The sequence below is a fragment of the Amphiura filiformis genome, chromosome 2 (assembly GCF_039555335.1).
Source record: "Amphiura filiformis chromosome 2, Afil_fr2py, whole genome shotgun sequence".
Classification (NCBI taxonomy): domain Eukaryota; kingdom Metazoa; phylum Echinodermata; class Ophiuroidea; order Amphilepidida; family Amphiuridae; genus Amphiura; species Amphiura filiformis.
The window spans coordinates 24584878-24600806 of record NC_092629.1 but is presented as its reverse complement, the minus strand read 5'-3'; the positions used below and the strand labels follow the sequence as shown (position 1 = coordinate 24600806).

Here is a 15929-nt window from a genome sequence, read left to right as displayed (position 1 = left end):
TTAATTCCATCAGAATGCAAAGAGGAGTCCTTGCCTCCTAAAAGAAAACTCCTGGCAACGCGCCACTGGGGAGTGGGACATGGCAGTAGGGCCTACACCGTAGTGGAAATGGGGTATTAAAGCAGAGGATAAAGTTTGAGAGAGCGAGGATAGATGAATAGATGGAGGGAGGGGAGGATATGGAGAGGTGGTGGGGGGTTGTTAGGGAGAATTGGTGTTACGCTTTGTGTTCTAATGGAAATGTATATAAATTATAAAATTGACAAAGCTAACGTTTACTGGAATAATTGAGCTTTTATTATAATAAACCGGGATAATAATATAGGCCTATCACAAGAATATTTAATTGAAACATGTTTAGAGTATAATATTAGCCTGAGACCATAATTAGGTATTATGGTATCAGATATTAGCGTATAGCTCATAACATAGGCCTAATTCCCATTGCATTGGTTATCGCCTTGAGATGTAATCCATGTTTATTCAAACTAAGCGCCAATTGTATTGAAGTGTCACCAACAAAGCACTTCAGCAAACAAAAGGGAGAAATTTGATGCAGTCGCTTTTACATACCCTCCTTTTGATCACCCATTGATGCACTTCCCCTAGTTTAAACAACAAGACGCTGTTGGTACAGAAACCAATCTGGCATTCGCGTTGAAGTGAATTTGAGCAAGAAATCCAATCAATATTTTTGAAGTTGCAGTTAAAGTTCCAGTAAAGTTCTTAACGGCATTCCGCAAGGTCTCTAATGATTGGTTTATTACTTACTATAACCATCTGAGTAACCAATCAAATTACAGCTTTTAGAGCAGTTTAAGCTACTAACAACTATTCTTACCGTATCTGTGATTGGCTCAATACATGATATAACCCTCTTTGTAGCCAATGAAAATAGTTTATTAGAGGGTGATAATTAAGATTAATAGTACATTACAAAATAAGTTTGGTTTCAGATCGTTATTGCTAATGTTAAGTAGACCCAGTATAATAGCACACACACACTAATGACTATACAAAATATAATATATAAAAAAAGGAATGTCTTTTGAAAATTTAACCTCTTAATATATAGCTAAGTCAAGGTTTTATAAAATTCAAGGTGTTGGAATGGCAAAAGTGGAAATATAAGCAGTACATTAATTTTTCACATCTACACTTTTATTGAAAGTGTGACAATTCATGATTTTGAAAAATTTCCACCTTTACATAAGTATAACAATAGAATTACCGCATGAATGCAAATAAGGTGAGCCATCTGGCCAAATGCCCATACAAAATCCTAGTTACAAGCTCTACATCACTAAGCTTTTAGGCAGTTTATAGAGAAATGTATAAGCAAAATTTGAAACAGCTGTATCACAAAACTTGTAATGCCCAGAAGATTATCTTACCCTTCCCAGAATCCTTTGCAACATGCTTCATTGTTTCATTCATCAAGTGACACTCCCATAATTCTTTTCATGTTCCCCATTTTTTTTTCATTTTCAGAATAGACTAGCTAAATAGTCAAGAAATAAGCATATTTTGCAAAATCTGTTCATTGAGACCTCAACTGTACATTTTGTCATTATTGGCCCCTGTTGCACTAGATAGCAAATCAGTACAGGAAAATGAAATGGGAGAAATGCATTGTGGGAAGTGTATAGATATCTTTTCTGTGTAACATGATTAAGATACAATTTTCAAGCTATGATATAATATTTCCAGTTTCATAACAATTCTGCTCCAAAAATTCCATCCTCTTCTTTTCTTGCTCTATGCCATGTCATATATTGACCTGCAATTTTTCCAGTTTTACCCAAATGGATAAAAAGAAAATGTCACTTATTTGCATCCATATTTACAGGTTTCTAAATCCAATATAAAAGTACATTTGCATTATAACCTGTTCAGTTTCTATACTGTAGTATATGTGTGACCTGATCTGATCCACTCAGGCCAAAGTTGGAAATGTTGAAAATGAGTTACTACCATTACTTATTCTTGCTCAGTACCTACACTTACTGATGTTGAGCTCTTGAATACTTGGTTGCAAAGTTATGAATTTCTCAGATCTGGTCACATATATACCTTTTTCTGCAATTGAAGCAAGAAGCTAATGAGTTTCTTGCTTGCTTCTACTTAAAGCAAGAAGCTGAACATGTTAAAATGAATTCAAATATTCAAATTATGATATTTAGTTTTGTAAAATATACAGCCTCAGATTCAAGTTACTCTAAAAATTCCTTATTAGTCTTATAAATATTTAGCCTCAGAGTTGAGTATAGTTGGATATTGCACCAGGTTTGTTCTCAGAATGATATCAGTGGCATAGAGGCTCTTGTAGCCCTAATGATAACAATATTTTTGAAGGATTCTATAAATACTGAACATTTAGCATGCACTGATATCATTAAATTAAACCAGGTGCACTCCTATAAATTCAAGGTGTAGCTAATATATAATAAAATATTTAAATAAGCATAAAATATATAATGGAATGTCAGTTTATTTCAAACTATATTGGCTGGATTCTCAACACTCATCTAGAGGCACTGTTTTGTCCCTGTATCTTAAAGGTTTGATAATCTGCATACAGCAATTTCCTATACCAAGTGTATACAGACTATTGCACATTATTTTATATAATGAGCTCTTAGGTGTACAAAATTGCAGTAATTGGCTGGACTACTGATTATAATTTATATGGCTAATTGGTTCCAAGCCCAATAGAAGTCTTTCAATAATGTCAAGCTAATATCATATTGCAGTTTTGGTCCCTGTGCTTTGTATGCTGTGAATTCTCACATATTCATGAGGGCTGATCATTCATGTCTAACAATCATGCCAGCGTTGCGTGCTGTCGCATATATGTGGTATGTGTGTAGCAGTTTGTCTGTCATACTTCATGGCATGATTGGCCCTTATTAACGGGTGATGCTGGGACTTGACCTGTTTGAGAATAGTCTGTGCCCTTCACACTTACATTTCATGGAATAAAGCACATGATAACACACAGCATGTGAAGGGTATTCTGTATTCCGCAGTTCCATCTATAAAATTCAGCCTTTTATGATGTTGCAGGTATGATATCACACTTTGGTATAAAAAGTTTGGTTGAAAAAAATTATTCTTCACTAAATCAATAACATGAGCTTAAATATAAATATTACTACCAAAATAATAATTCTCGCTGTTTGCACTTGTTAGAAATTAAACACAAGACCATGTTTGCAAAGCACAGACACATGTACAGCATGATCAATTTATGTGCTGAATTCAGGGCCTAACCTATGAAAGTTAAGAGTTAGAATTAGAGTTAGGTTTATGATTATGGTCAGGGTATATCTAGGATTTAGGTTAGAGATGGGTTAATCAGCAAAATAAACTCACAAATTTTTGGTCAATCTCTGTATAGATGAGTTGACCTCAATGATATCAACAAAGGCAAGGAACTGGTATATCTATATGCTTGAGCAAACTGCATACAACCTCTACACTGTTCAATAGCCATATTGTGATGTGGCAGGAGTTTTAAAAGCACAGGTCCTGAAAAAATATGATAAGCACACATACTGCCAGGCAATGGCGTCACAGGTCAACTCATCTATAGAATGGTTAACGTAATTCTGTTTTACCCTTCATAATGATGATAGAGTTGGTTAAACTGAACTATTAGAAATTTTAAAACAAAACTACATACATCATAAACTATTGTCAATATATGACTGATATTCAAACAAACCAGCAAACAGAACACAAAATTCAACATAAATTCATTACAAAAGTATAAAATAATAATAACATGTAATTCTGTAATCAAATTAGAAACCAATTTGTCTGTTGTTTAGTTGAAAGCTGTTACAAAAATGGTTTAATCCATACACCCCCAATGGAAGGCATGACATTATAATCTTCCACACAGGGAGTATGTCTATGAATTTCAAATAGGATTACATGCATGAATGGGTGACTCCATTTGAAATCTATATCCCCTGTGTGGGAGATTAAGGTCATGTCTTCCACAGGGAGTGTATAGGTGTCAACTGAAATATCCCAACGTATTACAGCTTTTTAAATGTCCTTGGCCCAATTCTTCTTGCATGTGTTTTCTTTAGTATCGTAGCCGACTCAAAATCACCACAGCTAAATCAAAGTCGGAACTGTAGTATATGTAGCAATCCCAACGTAAATGTCATAACCTTTGAACTTATCGTAAGTCATCAAAATGGTAAATCGATTGCACCAACATTGGATGCCTCATGCATTAGTTTTAGTGTTTCTTGAGTAAGTATTATGCCATGTGTATATCCAGGGGTGGCTTTGGGGGTTCCAGGCCGAAATGTAACAAATTCCCCTATAATTGCAGTCACTCAGCTCCTTGCGTACGCTCCTAGCAATAATAAATAGGAGTCACAACTTATTGTCAATAAAGTCATCAGCTAGTGGAACCTCCCCAGTCTTTGGGGTTATCACTTATCCAGTAACTCCAATAGGAATAGTGTGATACCAGAGTCATACACACTTCCAGATACATAACATCATTGCATGATACAGTATTTCAGAGCACCATCAAATACTATTTAATATGCGTACTAATTTAGTGTGCAAAAAAGACGTACATCAGCAACACACTTTTGAATAACCAGCCAATAAGAGGTTAATCATTCGGCAATAATTCATAATAAGCCAATCAGGACAGCCTCTCTCATATTTACACAATCACACAAAAAGAACTGTGCCAACTGCTTCATAAACTACGCCAATACTCTGCATATATTTGAAATTGTCTTGTAGATAAACTGTCTATCATAAGTGTGTATCAGTAAACATGGTCTGTTCCTTAGTATAGCTGTATGGTATACTAGCTTGTGTCAGCGCATCATCGTCATACTGCAATGGAAAAAAAACAAAAACAGAGAAAAAAATACAAGGTAAGCAAGATGTTTGTTTCCTGGTATGTTGTGGGAATTTTATTTTTGGCAGAAATTATCGGTATTTTCATTTCTTCTCAGCACTCAATACAAATATGGTGATGCCAAAGAAGCCTTGGGGCAATAGCCAAGTTGATAAGAGATTAATCAGATGGGCACTAATGCCTTTCTTACAGAGCCTGTGATTGGTTAATTACATGATATAATCATCTGAGTGACCAATCAAAATAGAGCTTTTAAATATCTTGGCAATGTCAGCTTACTATTCTTACCATATCTCTGATTGGCTCAAATACATGATATTCCACACTTTGTAACCAATCAAAATAGTTCTTACGAGTCAGATAATTTGGCAGTTATGGGGTTTAAGACCTAACAACAACATTAACAAATATACACTGCCCGATAGAAATTGCACAAGCTAATCTGGAATGGATTTCACTACATGTCTTTCAAATAGCTGTGGCCATTGCGCAACATAACCATCATATATATGTAGGATACACAGTGCAAGATGCAGTCTATTCAATAATGTTATTGCAAAAGTGCAATTTATCAGTTCTGCAAAGGTTTCAGCTGTGCCGTATGCATGTTGAAAGACTTGGAAGAGTTATGATGAATCGTACATACTTAACGTTCCAAATTTAAGCCATCTTAACTCTTCCAAATGATTTATAAGTAAAATCCATTACACTGGTTTTGCTCTGGTGGTTAAGGTTTCTTAAAACATGGACAAATAAGTACCATATGCAGAGAGCCACAGCAAGTGAAATGTGCACAATATGCTAGCACATTAAGCACAAAAATGTGAGCTGCAAAATGCTATTAATCTCAAGCAAAGTTCTGTGAGGTGCAGTGGTGTTGCCAGCTATTCGTGGGGTGCAGTAGTCAGCTTTCGAGACAATCGAGCACAAAATTGTATAAGTATATAAATTTTGTACAGCTGAAGAAAAGTGACATAGGATATACTTTCTTTTCACAGATTTTACATTATCAAAACTTAAAAATAATGGGAGGGTGGCACAGGCTCATCCCCCATTGGCTACGCCATTGATGGGGTAGGGTGGGAGTGCATGGCAACATTAGCAATGTGAGTAAACAGCAAGCAAATTTTAAAAGAAAATATTAGTAGCTTAATAACTAACTGCTCAAAAAAGTTTTAATAGACAGATTAATCACATAATGCTGAATGCCTGGTAGTGAGAACAAAACTTTTGATTAAGAAACCATTTTCCCCCCAATATCAGTGAAACCTTTCTAATTCTTCAAACTTTTAAGTGGCGTCAAACTTCTTATTTTAGTTTGTTTGTGTTCGGTTTGCGAGCATGGGCGTCAATCCGGGGGGCAGCTTTCAGCAAAATAGCCTTGTTCGTTTTTTTTGTTTTTTTCAGCCACTTTTTGACAACTCAAGCCTATTGTCCCCCCCCCCCCATACCTATATTGCACATAATAGACCTCAAATATACCATCTCTCAGTGCTAGTTCTTTTGTCTAGCTATTTTTTGTCCCTCTTTTAGCACTTCAGACATTCAACTACATATAATTTTTTTCCCGGATATTTCGCCCAATGCTTTGTCCTAATAATAGCCAGATAAAAGAGGACGGACTCTAAAAGCAACGTAAAGAAAATGAATAAACATGTGCAACACAATAGCACATCAAGCACCTACATCAAACAAACTAACCATGCCGCTGTCTCCTTTTGGTAATTGCACAAAACTCTTCTCTACAAATCCATCCCCATCTTCTATATATTTCAGTGACTGCTTGTCTGGTGACTCGATACTTCTGCTGGGCGGTCTTGAAGAGGGAACATTCAGGAAGCTAGGATTGGCAAAGGCGTTTTGGCCTAAGCTGTGCATGCTGCCAGATCGACTTATTTGATTCGGTATAGGGTCCTGAAAAAATGAAAAGTATTATTAAGATTTAATATAGTGCTATAAGAACAGACATGACTTAAAATGTATATAACTATAGAAAACACTTGACTATTCCAGTTGAAATTCATTCACTGCTATGGAAGACATAACCGTCTCACACACAGGGCTGTAGCTTTTAAAAGGATTCATCCATTCAGGTAACCCCATTTGAAATTCAAACTCCCAGTGTTGATTTATTAAGGTCATGTCTTCCACAGAGGTGTGGGAATTTCAACTGGAGTAGGCCAACTGCTTATTAAAACATCCTACAGAGAGCAGCAAGACTTGGTAAGGGAAGAATTCTCTTGGTCGGGCTGCCGTCACAAAGGGAAATAGCCTCGTAAAACCAGTGTGCGCATGTGCAGTTTCCCTTTCTCGAGCTGGTTGCTATGCGCACGCTTGTGCAAAGGGGACGAAGGGGACAATGTTCCCGGATGTCCGACCGAGTGAATACAAATCAGAAACACAGCAATGAGCATACAGTCCATTAAACATGACAAAATCTAATAAAAAACAAAAGAAATTCGGGAAGAAATATTGATTTTTGAAGACCAAAGCAAGGAGATATCCTGACATGTTTGGTATGATCTTAAGGGTAGACGAGGTATTGTTGGTCAAAGCAAGCAAAAAAAAAATTGATTTTCATTATCTAGATCAATATATTATTGAAAAATAATGCCTTGATGTTTTGCAAAAGTTCATTCCACAAATCCTATACTTTGCAAACTTGCTTAATTTATTGTTATTAATGAGTTATGTACGTTTTACAAAAGTTTTGTTGTTTCAGCCCTCTTCACAACGCAGCTCAAGAAGCACAGGACCTACCAAAGTATATCTGTGATATTTTGATTCTTCAACACGCTCGCTATGAAATGAGCAATGCAGTTTTTGCCAAAGCTCACTACCATTCGCAAGATGCGGTGAACTACCAAATCGCAACAGTTTAAAATAGTTAATAACCTTAAATGGTTTAAAATAAGGATTGCAAAACTGAAATATCTCAGGAAATTATTTTGCCAACTTTATGCTCATTATGTGAGAGCAGTGTGAGTTAAGACTTTCTGGTTCTGAGCCCTCGAAATTAATTTAATTTATAAAACAGGAATCAATCATATGTTCACATAATTATTATCAATGTTTATAATGTAATATTATCAATTAATAATTATTCTTCCAGTATCCGAATATGCATGACATAAGGGCAAAACATCTGCTATATTTTATAGAAGACAAAAGATTAATACTGCTGTTGTACTATGACATTTACAATACAATTGGTTGAAAGTAGGCCATATGCTATAAATAATGGGCTATTCCATTTAAAATCCACACTACCCCTGTGGACGATTTAGCTAAAGTCTGCCACAGAGGGAGTACCAATTTTGAATAGAATAGACAAGTTGGTAACTTCCATTTGTAATACTCACTCCAGTTGTGGAAGATATAGTCATAATACAGGGGGTGCATGTGTTTTTAAATGATTACACATCTGACCAGTTACATTTTAAAAACATACTCCCCCTATGGAAGATATTTCCAAAATTTTCCACAGGGGTAGTGTGGATTTCAACTGGAATAGCCCAATGGAATTAATGAATGGCTACTGATTAGATACCCAGCAAACACAAAACATGTTCAAAATTTTTTGCAAAAGGTTTGAAAATGTTGCCAGAAAATGCTAAATGCTAGGTTATATAAAGGTCATTAAGGGTATGAAAACTTTTCATAACATTCAATTTTACTTAAGTGTTGACAAAAAAAAAAAAAAAATGTATTTTACAATAACATTTTGACATTTTAAAATGTTGTTGTGGTTTGTTTTCATACAAAACATATTAAAACATTTTCATTACCTTTATATATAATACCTGACAAAATGTTATTAAAATGTTTTTAAATGTTTAAAACGTTTTGTTTTTGCTGGGTATATGTTTGAAGTATTCTATACATTATTTTGGTGATTAACTTGTGGTGGGCATGAATCCCAATTTGTTATTGCTAAATTTCATCTTTTTTATTGACTTTCATGACTTTTTAATTTCAGTAAGCCTACATTTTTTTGATTACTTTGGATGTTTTTGTAGCATTTATATGTACATGTATTGTATTGGGCATATTGCTGTGTTCATGTGCAAGAACTTGTCATTGTGATGATGTTGACAATTGTTATTAGTCAATTTTGATTACTGGATACTTGTTAGATAATAAAAAAAATCATCAGAAAAAAAATTGCAACTCTGATTTTTCAGGCTTTAGGGTCGGTCACTGAAGGCAACACAACAATTTTTTTGGCCTTATTATCATCAACATCACAAATTCATTATCCTAATAATTTTAATAAGTTTAATTACTCACCAATATGCTTTCCGTTTCTGGATATTTACAACCAGAGAAAGCAAACTGTCCTTTCCTCTGTCTCGGCGGCAGGGGCTGTCTCTCACGTTCATACGGCTGCTTCTTGCTGATACGACTGAAGAACACGGCGATGATGATGAAGATTAAGATGACGCCTACAAGAACCACGATGGCGATGAACCACACAGATGTGTACCATTGGGTGAGTGGTTCTACAGGCAATACTCGACCTCCACCTGCTGTAGATAGGGGGAAAAGAGGGAAAATTATTAAAACTTTCACATACTACAAACTGTATCAAAATGATTGGTACCCATCCGTTTTCAGTGATTATGGACAGACTCTCATTAAATTGCAAAATAAGATCCACTAATTTCTGTTAGACTAATGTGAAAAATGGTTATAAAGTAGAAATTACGGCCATTCCAAGAGGACCCTATGTCGGCATTTGGAGGAAGCAGGCTTTACAGTAAACACCAAAACCAGCCTGTACTAATATGCTACCAGTGCGTATTATATGGCTAAAAGGAATTTTGCATTTTAGTTGTGGTCTTGTAGTAGCTTAAGAAATTACCTTGATGACAAATTCAATACAATTTTTTTTAATTTTTCTAAAATGAATAATTATTTTTGGTTAAAACCTGTAGTACTACTAATGCTGTAACTACTTCTTCTTCTATTGGTCTATTCCATTTAAAATCCACACTACCCCAGTGGAAGATTTTGAAAATATCTTCCACAGGGGGAGTATGAATTTCAAATGGAATGAACATATCCATTTGAATTTCATACACCCTCTGAGAAAGATTCAACCTGAATCTTCCACAGAGGGAGGGCAAGTTTCAAATGGAACTGCCTAATGTGTTCATTCCATTTGAAATTCATACTCCCCTGTGGAAGATATTTCCAAAATCTTCCGCAGGGGTAGTGTGGATTTACATGGAACAGCCCATTACTTACTTGAAGGTTCATATATTATGGTGGGGTAGTTGACTTGACCAGACTTAGTTCTACATGTTACCATCAATTCATATTCTGTGTATAAAGAAAAACAGACATGCAATAAGAACAATTATACCATATTGTCTCTAATAAATGCACACAGGCCTTGCATTTTTACAAAGGGGCGCCTATTGGGTGCAAATTTTCAACGATAAAACATAGGCAAACTCCATACTTAAGATATGGTCGTATGGGGTTTCCTGGGCGGAAATGTTGTTTTCAGACTAAAATAATTCAATGTTACCACCTGATTTTTCTTGCTAGGAGGCTTGAGAATCTAAAAAGTAGGGGGTGGGATGGGGGTAGGTTGACAAACTGGGGGAGGAGGGAGACAAACAAATTTTCTGTTGCTATATTTTGTCAATGCATGTGATTTGACTGTGATTATTACTTGACATGCAAGCAGAAAAATGCCCAAAATTGTGAAATATTGTATGAGACTCATGCCAAATCCGCGAGAGTTGACAGCCCTGCTGACATCATATCGATGATAGTACTTACTTCCAACATCAAGACGTCTTTCCACCACAGTAGCAATGCCACTGTAAACCTTATCTCCATTTTCCACCAGTTGGTATTCAATGAGTTCCCCATACAGACGGAAACTATTGGCCCAGTCTATGATGTAGACACCCGCTGTGACGTTGTCTCGGATAATTGGCTTGGATTCGGCGACATATTCTGGTACTATAAGATATAAAATATACAGCGCACACATTAACAGTCTCAGTAGTATAGAAATCATAATATGAGTTTTCTTATAATACAAGTGTCAAAGTTCCAAGAAGAACAATCTATTTTTTCTGATTTTTGCATTGACAAACTTTCCATTTGTTGCATTGGGCCATTCCATTTCAAATCCACACTCCCCCTGTGGAAGATTTTGGAAATATCTTCTACAGCAGGGAGTATGAATTTCAAATGGAGGTCACACATTTGTCAGCTCCATTTGAATTTCATGCACCCTCTGAGAAAGATTCAACATGAATCTTCCACAGAGGGAGGGTGAGTTTCAAATAATTGAGCTGCCTAATGTATTCATTTCATATATTCATACTCCCTCTGTGGAATACATTTCCAAAATCTTCCACAAGGGGAGTGTGGATTTGAAATGGAACAGCCCATTTTTTGATCTTTATAAAAATATCAAGTAATCTTTATAAAGAAAACCACATAAGATATGATTTTGGTCATATTTTTTAAATAATTTTGTTATTCTTCGTCAAAAATTATGAAATAATATTAGAAACAACTGCCAGGGAGGATTTCTGGTCATTTTAGCCAAAGTAATGAGATAAAATGAGGGGGATATATTATCTTAATTAAGAATTGCTCTCTTGTCTACAAACACACAAAGTTGACTGTTTCCAATTAAGTGTAAGTTAGGACTTGTGTCACCATTACAAATATGCCAAAAAAATCAGGTATGAATAATTTTGAGCAATTTTATACTATAAGATCTTATATTATGGTTTAAAAAGTTACACCAACTCCTCAACATTTTTGATATTAAAAGATAGACTAACAATATTTCAGAAATTCATCATTTATATTAAAAAGTCTTTCTTGTTGGTATTTCATGTTGTGTACAGGCGACTCCACCTGCCCCTCATTAGATGCCTTCACTTTGAAGTCATATTTTAGCGTATTGTAAAAAGCCAGTTGCATTATGGGATAACTGTAAACTCTCCAATACTACTTACTTGTTGGAAGTGTGTCCTGCTGTGTAACAGGTGACTCCACCTGCCCCTCTTCATTAGATGCCTTCACTTTGAAGTCATATTTAGCATATGGTAACAAGCCAGTTGCATTATGGGATAGTTGTAGCCCGTCGTATAAGATGCGGAATGATTTCTCGGTACAGCTCTGAGGGAATGGTTGGGTTGGTGGCGGGCAACTTTGTCTCATGTGAAGCTCAAACCTGATTAAAAATGGAAAACAAAGTTAGAAATTATCGTATTATGCCAGTTGCATTATGAGATACCTGCAGACCCTCATATAGGATGCGATAAGATCTCTTGGTGTAGCTCAAAGGGAATGGCTGGTTAAAGATGGAAAACATGTTGTTGGGCAAGAAAAACCTATGTAATTGTGGTCCTTGAACATGTTTAAAACAAAACTGCAAAGAGGTTACATAGGAGGTTTAGCTTTAAACATGTTCAGGGGCTATGATACATAGGATGTTTTTCCTGCTCAACGATGATATTACAAAATTATTGTTAAACCAAGTTACCCCCCCCCCCCTCAGAGTATCCAACTGTATCAAATCTCCTTTTAGACTAAATCTGTTGTCATCTACGCTGCACGTGTATTTGCGTTATGCGTGTAGTGATGACTGAAAAACGCTTTTAAAAAAACTGTGTTAGCCTTGTGAAAAGATTCTTTGGATGTGTGCACGTGCCATAGCGGAATTGCCTATCTGCACCAATATATTGCAGCACGTTTGTGACAGGATCTGAAGTTTTAAAAAAATGTCTTCAACAACAAACACAGTCAAAAGGTCAATTTGGACAAAAGGTCAATTCAGACACAACTGTGCAGTCTCAGACCCCCAGATTCTGGGGAAAATCAGACACTTTTTTAACACGCAAGTTTCTCAGTCGCCAACCCAGAAAGTTGACAAACGAGGGCGGTCTAGATCTGTTTACAACAATTACTTACCTGCTTATAATGCCATTAGAATCCGTAGGGTACTCCCATGTAACATGCCCCCATGTCACATCAATCTCTCTCACTACGGGTGCCAATAACCCAACAGGGGTATCTTGTTTGGTCTGGATAGTCATGGTCTCACTGGTAGTGCAACCCCCTGATGTGCAATATTTGATGGCGTAGGAGTAGTAGGTAAATGGCATTAAGTCTCTGTCTTTGTAACTTGTTCCCGGAATTGTAACAATCTGGTCAAAATAATACATCATAGAAACATCAGTCAAAAAATGATCAGTAAAAAAAATACATCATAGAAACATCAGTCAAGAAATCATCGGTAAAAATAATACATCATAGAAACATCAGTCAAGAAATCATTGGTAAAAATAATACATCATAGAAACATCAGTCAATTTCTTTTTTCTTAAAGACCAATGTAGACTAGTGACATTCAGTCTATAGTCTGTATCATCTCAAGTTGACAGTAGCACCATGTTGGATTTTGCAGATTTGAATTGTGTGCGCTAATCTAATCCAGCAGGGTAAAAAAAGAGCATTTCTGCCCAAATTTGACCTCACAGATGGATTCATCAACTCTTTGCCATTCTAAATATGTATACTTTAATATACTTAAGACCAACAATTTAGCAGTTATGGGGCTCAAAAGTCTCCACAATTCCACGGTTAGGGCCTAAGACCGATTCAGCTTAAGTGAGCTACAGGGTTAGTTAACAGTGTACGTGTAGTGCCACACTTTCTGATCACTGTTCTACTGTTCATCAGAATTAATGTGTAACATGAATTTAAGAAAGGAACAAATCAATATTTGGCATTTTGTCAAAATATATATCATTGCTGTTCTGCAAAACCTTTTAACTCCAATAGCTGCTATATGTTAAATATGTCCAGTACAATATATTGTATTGTACATATTTAACACATAGCAGCTATTGGAGTTTTGACAGAATAGTGACGATATCATTTAACAGAAGTCCTAAGAAGTTATCCTCACCTCCGTTCCATTTCTGATGATAGTATGAGATGATACTGCACCATTAGGCTGTACAGGTTCCAATACATTCACAGTTAATGTTGTTGCTGCTAACTCACTTATCTCTGGTACGGGAACATCCTTTATATTGAAATAAATGAAGAAATTGGATGTAAAAAAGCCAAAGACATGGTAAATGTTTTATACAGATTTAGTTACTATTTTCCAGCCTACAAATGGCACAGGATTCATCCGTACAATGACTGTGACTACCACTAACAGCTTCCCATTGCACCTGGGTTGTTTGAGGCAAGTGAAGCAAAGACACCTTGCCCAAGGGTGCATCACGGTGGTGGGACTGGGACTCAAACCCACACACGTCGAGCAAGCTCTCAGATTATGAGTCCTAGGCTGTAACCACTGAGCCATCCTGTCCACATATTATAACATACTTAGGTTGGCATCTGACTACACCCCTTCTGAAGTTAACCTTACCACCCACGTTAGTAAACTATTCTTCTTATCTCTCTTGAACACTCATTTTCCCTGAACTCTTTGATAAAAATTCCATAACTGTTCTGCTTTTCTGAAATATCCAACCACTATCAAAATTATGTTACTCTATCAAGTCTGTAGGAACCCTAAACACAGTATCTCTTCTCATAATTGTCAATTTTTAAAATCTTTAAAAGTGTCAGTTTAAGAACTCTTTAGGCGGTTCCAATTACTGAGAAGGTTGATTATGGTGCACAATTTTGAATTTATGTGCCAATATGGTGAATTTTTCAATCGCCTTTTGAAGTATGGCGTACACAATAGGAGGGCAGTCTTCAATCTGGGTAAAACCCGGCAAATTCAAAAGACTTGAGCCACTTTATGCAGGGCCATCCTATTGTGTCCACCATATCTTGAAAAGGCTAATTTGCAATTTTATGGACCCATGATATGAATAGTTACAATTCACCTTCTTGGTTCATCCTGAAGCCTTTGCTATTTAGTCAATATGTCAAACCAATGCGCACATTGTTAGCAAACATCGTCACTGCAATAACGGTGCACATCAGAATGACGATAGGGTTAAATCAAGATAGTCTTTCAGAATTAACCAAAACGGTAAATTTTAATGCCATTTGTTTACTCACCTGTGGTGGCGCTTCAAGCATCCTGACCAGAGCCCATGCGCTAGCTGCTTGTCCCACAGAATTCATGGACGTCACCATATACTCGTAAGTCGCATCTGGCACCAAACTCTGATCCAAGTCTGTGTATCTTCTTGCGGTTCCATTTGCCAACAACACAGGATTAGATCTGTCTCCTGTTTCACGATGGAAACGACGACGGAACAACTCGTATCCAAGAATGATTCCGTTCTCATTTTGCGGTGGTCCCCATTCTGCAGCAATGCCGCTTGCGACTCCTAGAGCGTTACTTAGAGGAGTTAAAGTTGGAGCCAATTGACCACTGGGAACGTGCTCAAAGGTGGTCTCTTCAATACGCTCACTTAGTGCGAACCGACACAGTACAAGCTTCCATGCGGAACTCGTAAGTTGTGAAATACCGCAAGTTGCTGACTTCAAAACTGAAAAGCTTGCCTGTATACAAAACATCCATGTCCACATACAAAGTGTAATTTTGAATCTCTCCATTTGGGAATCTTGGTGGTTGCCATGATGCGAGAATGGATCCCGACGATAACGTCTGAAGTTGTGGCGGATCCAAACCTGCCGGAGACGAGGCTGACGTAATCACTGTACCTGGAGGGCTTATAGCGCTACCTCTACTATTAAACGCAGTGACAACATAAGTGTACTCTTGCCCGGGCGTAAGACCTCGTCCACCATCCCCAAAATCTTGGAAGCGCTGCACGTTACCATCGTAAATCAACTTCCCGTCTCGCCGTAATTCGTACCGTGTTATTCGCCCATTAGGTTGATCCGGTTCTGTCCAGCTTGCTTCGACTGAAGTTGAGCTAAGCGCTCGAAGATCTGGTTGCTTCATACCTGTAGGGGGCGCTTCATTTGGTCTGGCCAATGCAGGTAGACTTTCAATGCAGCCACCAGAGGTGCATGCTACAAGCGTGAAAGTGTATTCTTGATA

General features: G+C 36.8%; 1 protein-coding gene across 2 annotated transcripts; it reads right to left on the bottom strand.

Annotated features, from left to right (window-relative positions):
• Positions 1 to 390: 390 nt before the first annotated feature.
• Positions 391 to 15594, bottom strand: LOC140146011 (usherin-like). Of its 2 annotated transcripts, none has more exons than XM_072167751.1 (9): positions 14975 to 15594; positions 13854 to 13973; positions 12854 to 13089; positions 11896 to 12113; positions 10694 to 10879; positions 10151 to 10225; positions 9191 to 9429; positions 6587 to 6814; positions 391 to 4875 (listed from the first exon to the last, which is right to left on the bottom strand). In XM_072167751.1, exons 1-9 carry the CDS (start codon positions 15476 to 15478, stop codon positions 4792 to 4794), a joined length of 1890 nt encoding a protein of 629 aa, XP_072023852.1. In that variant the 5' UTR covers positions 15479 to 15594; the 3' UTR covers positions 391 to 4791. The 2 variants fall into 2 exon arrangements, with proteins under 2 accessions (XP_072023852.1, XP_072023853.1); XM_072167752.1 differs by having other exon boundaries at positions 6602 to 6814.
• Between the last annotated feature and the right edge of the window lie 335 nt (positions 15595 to 15929).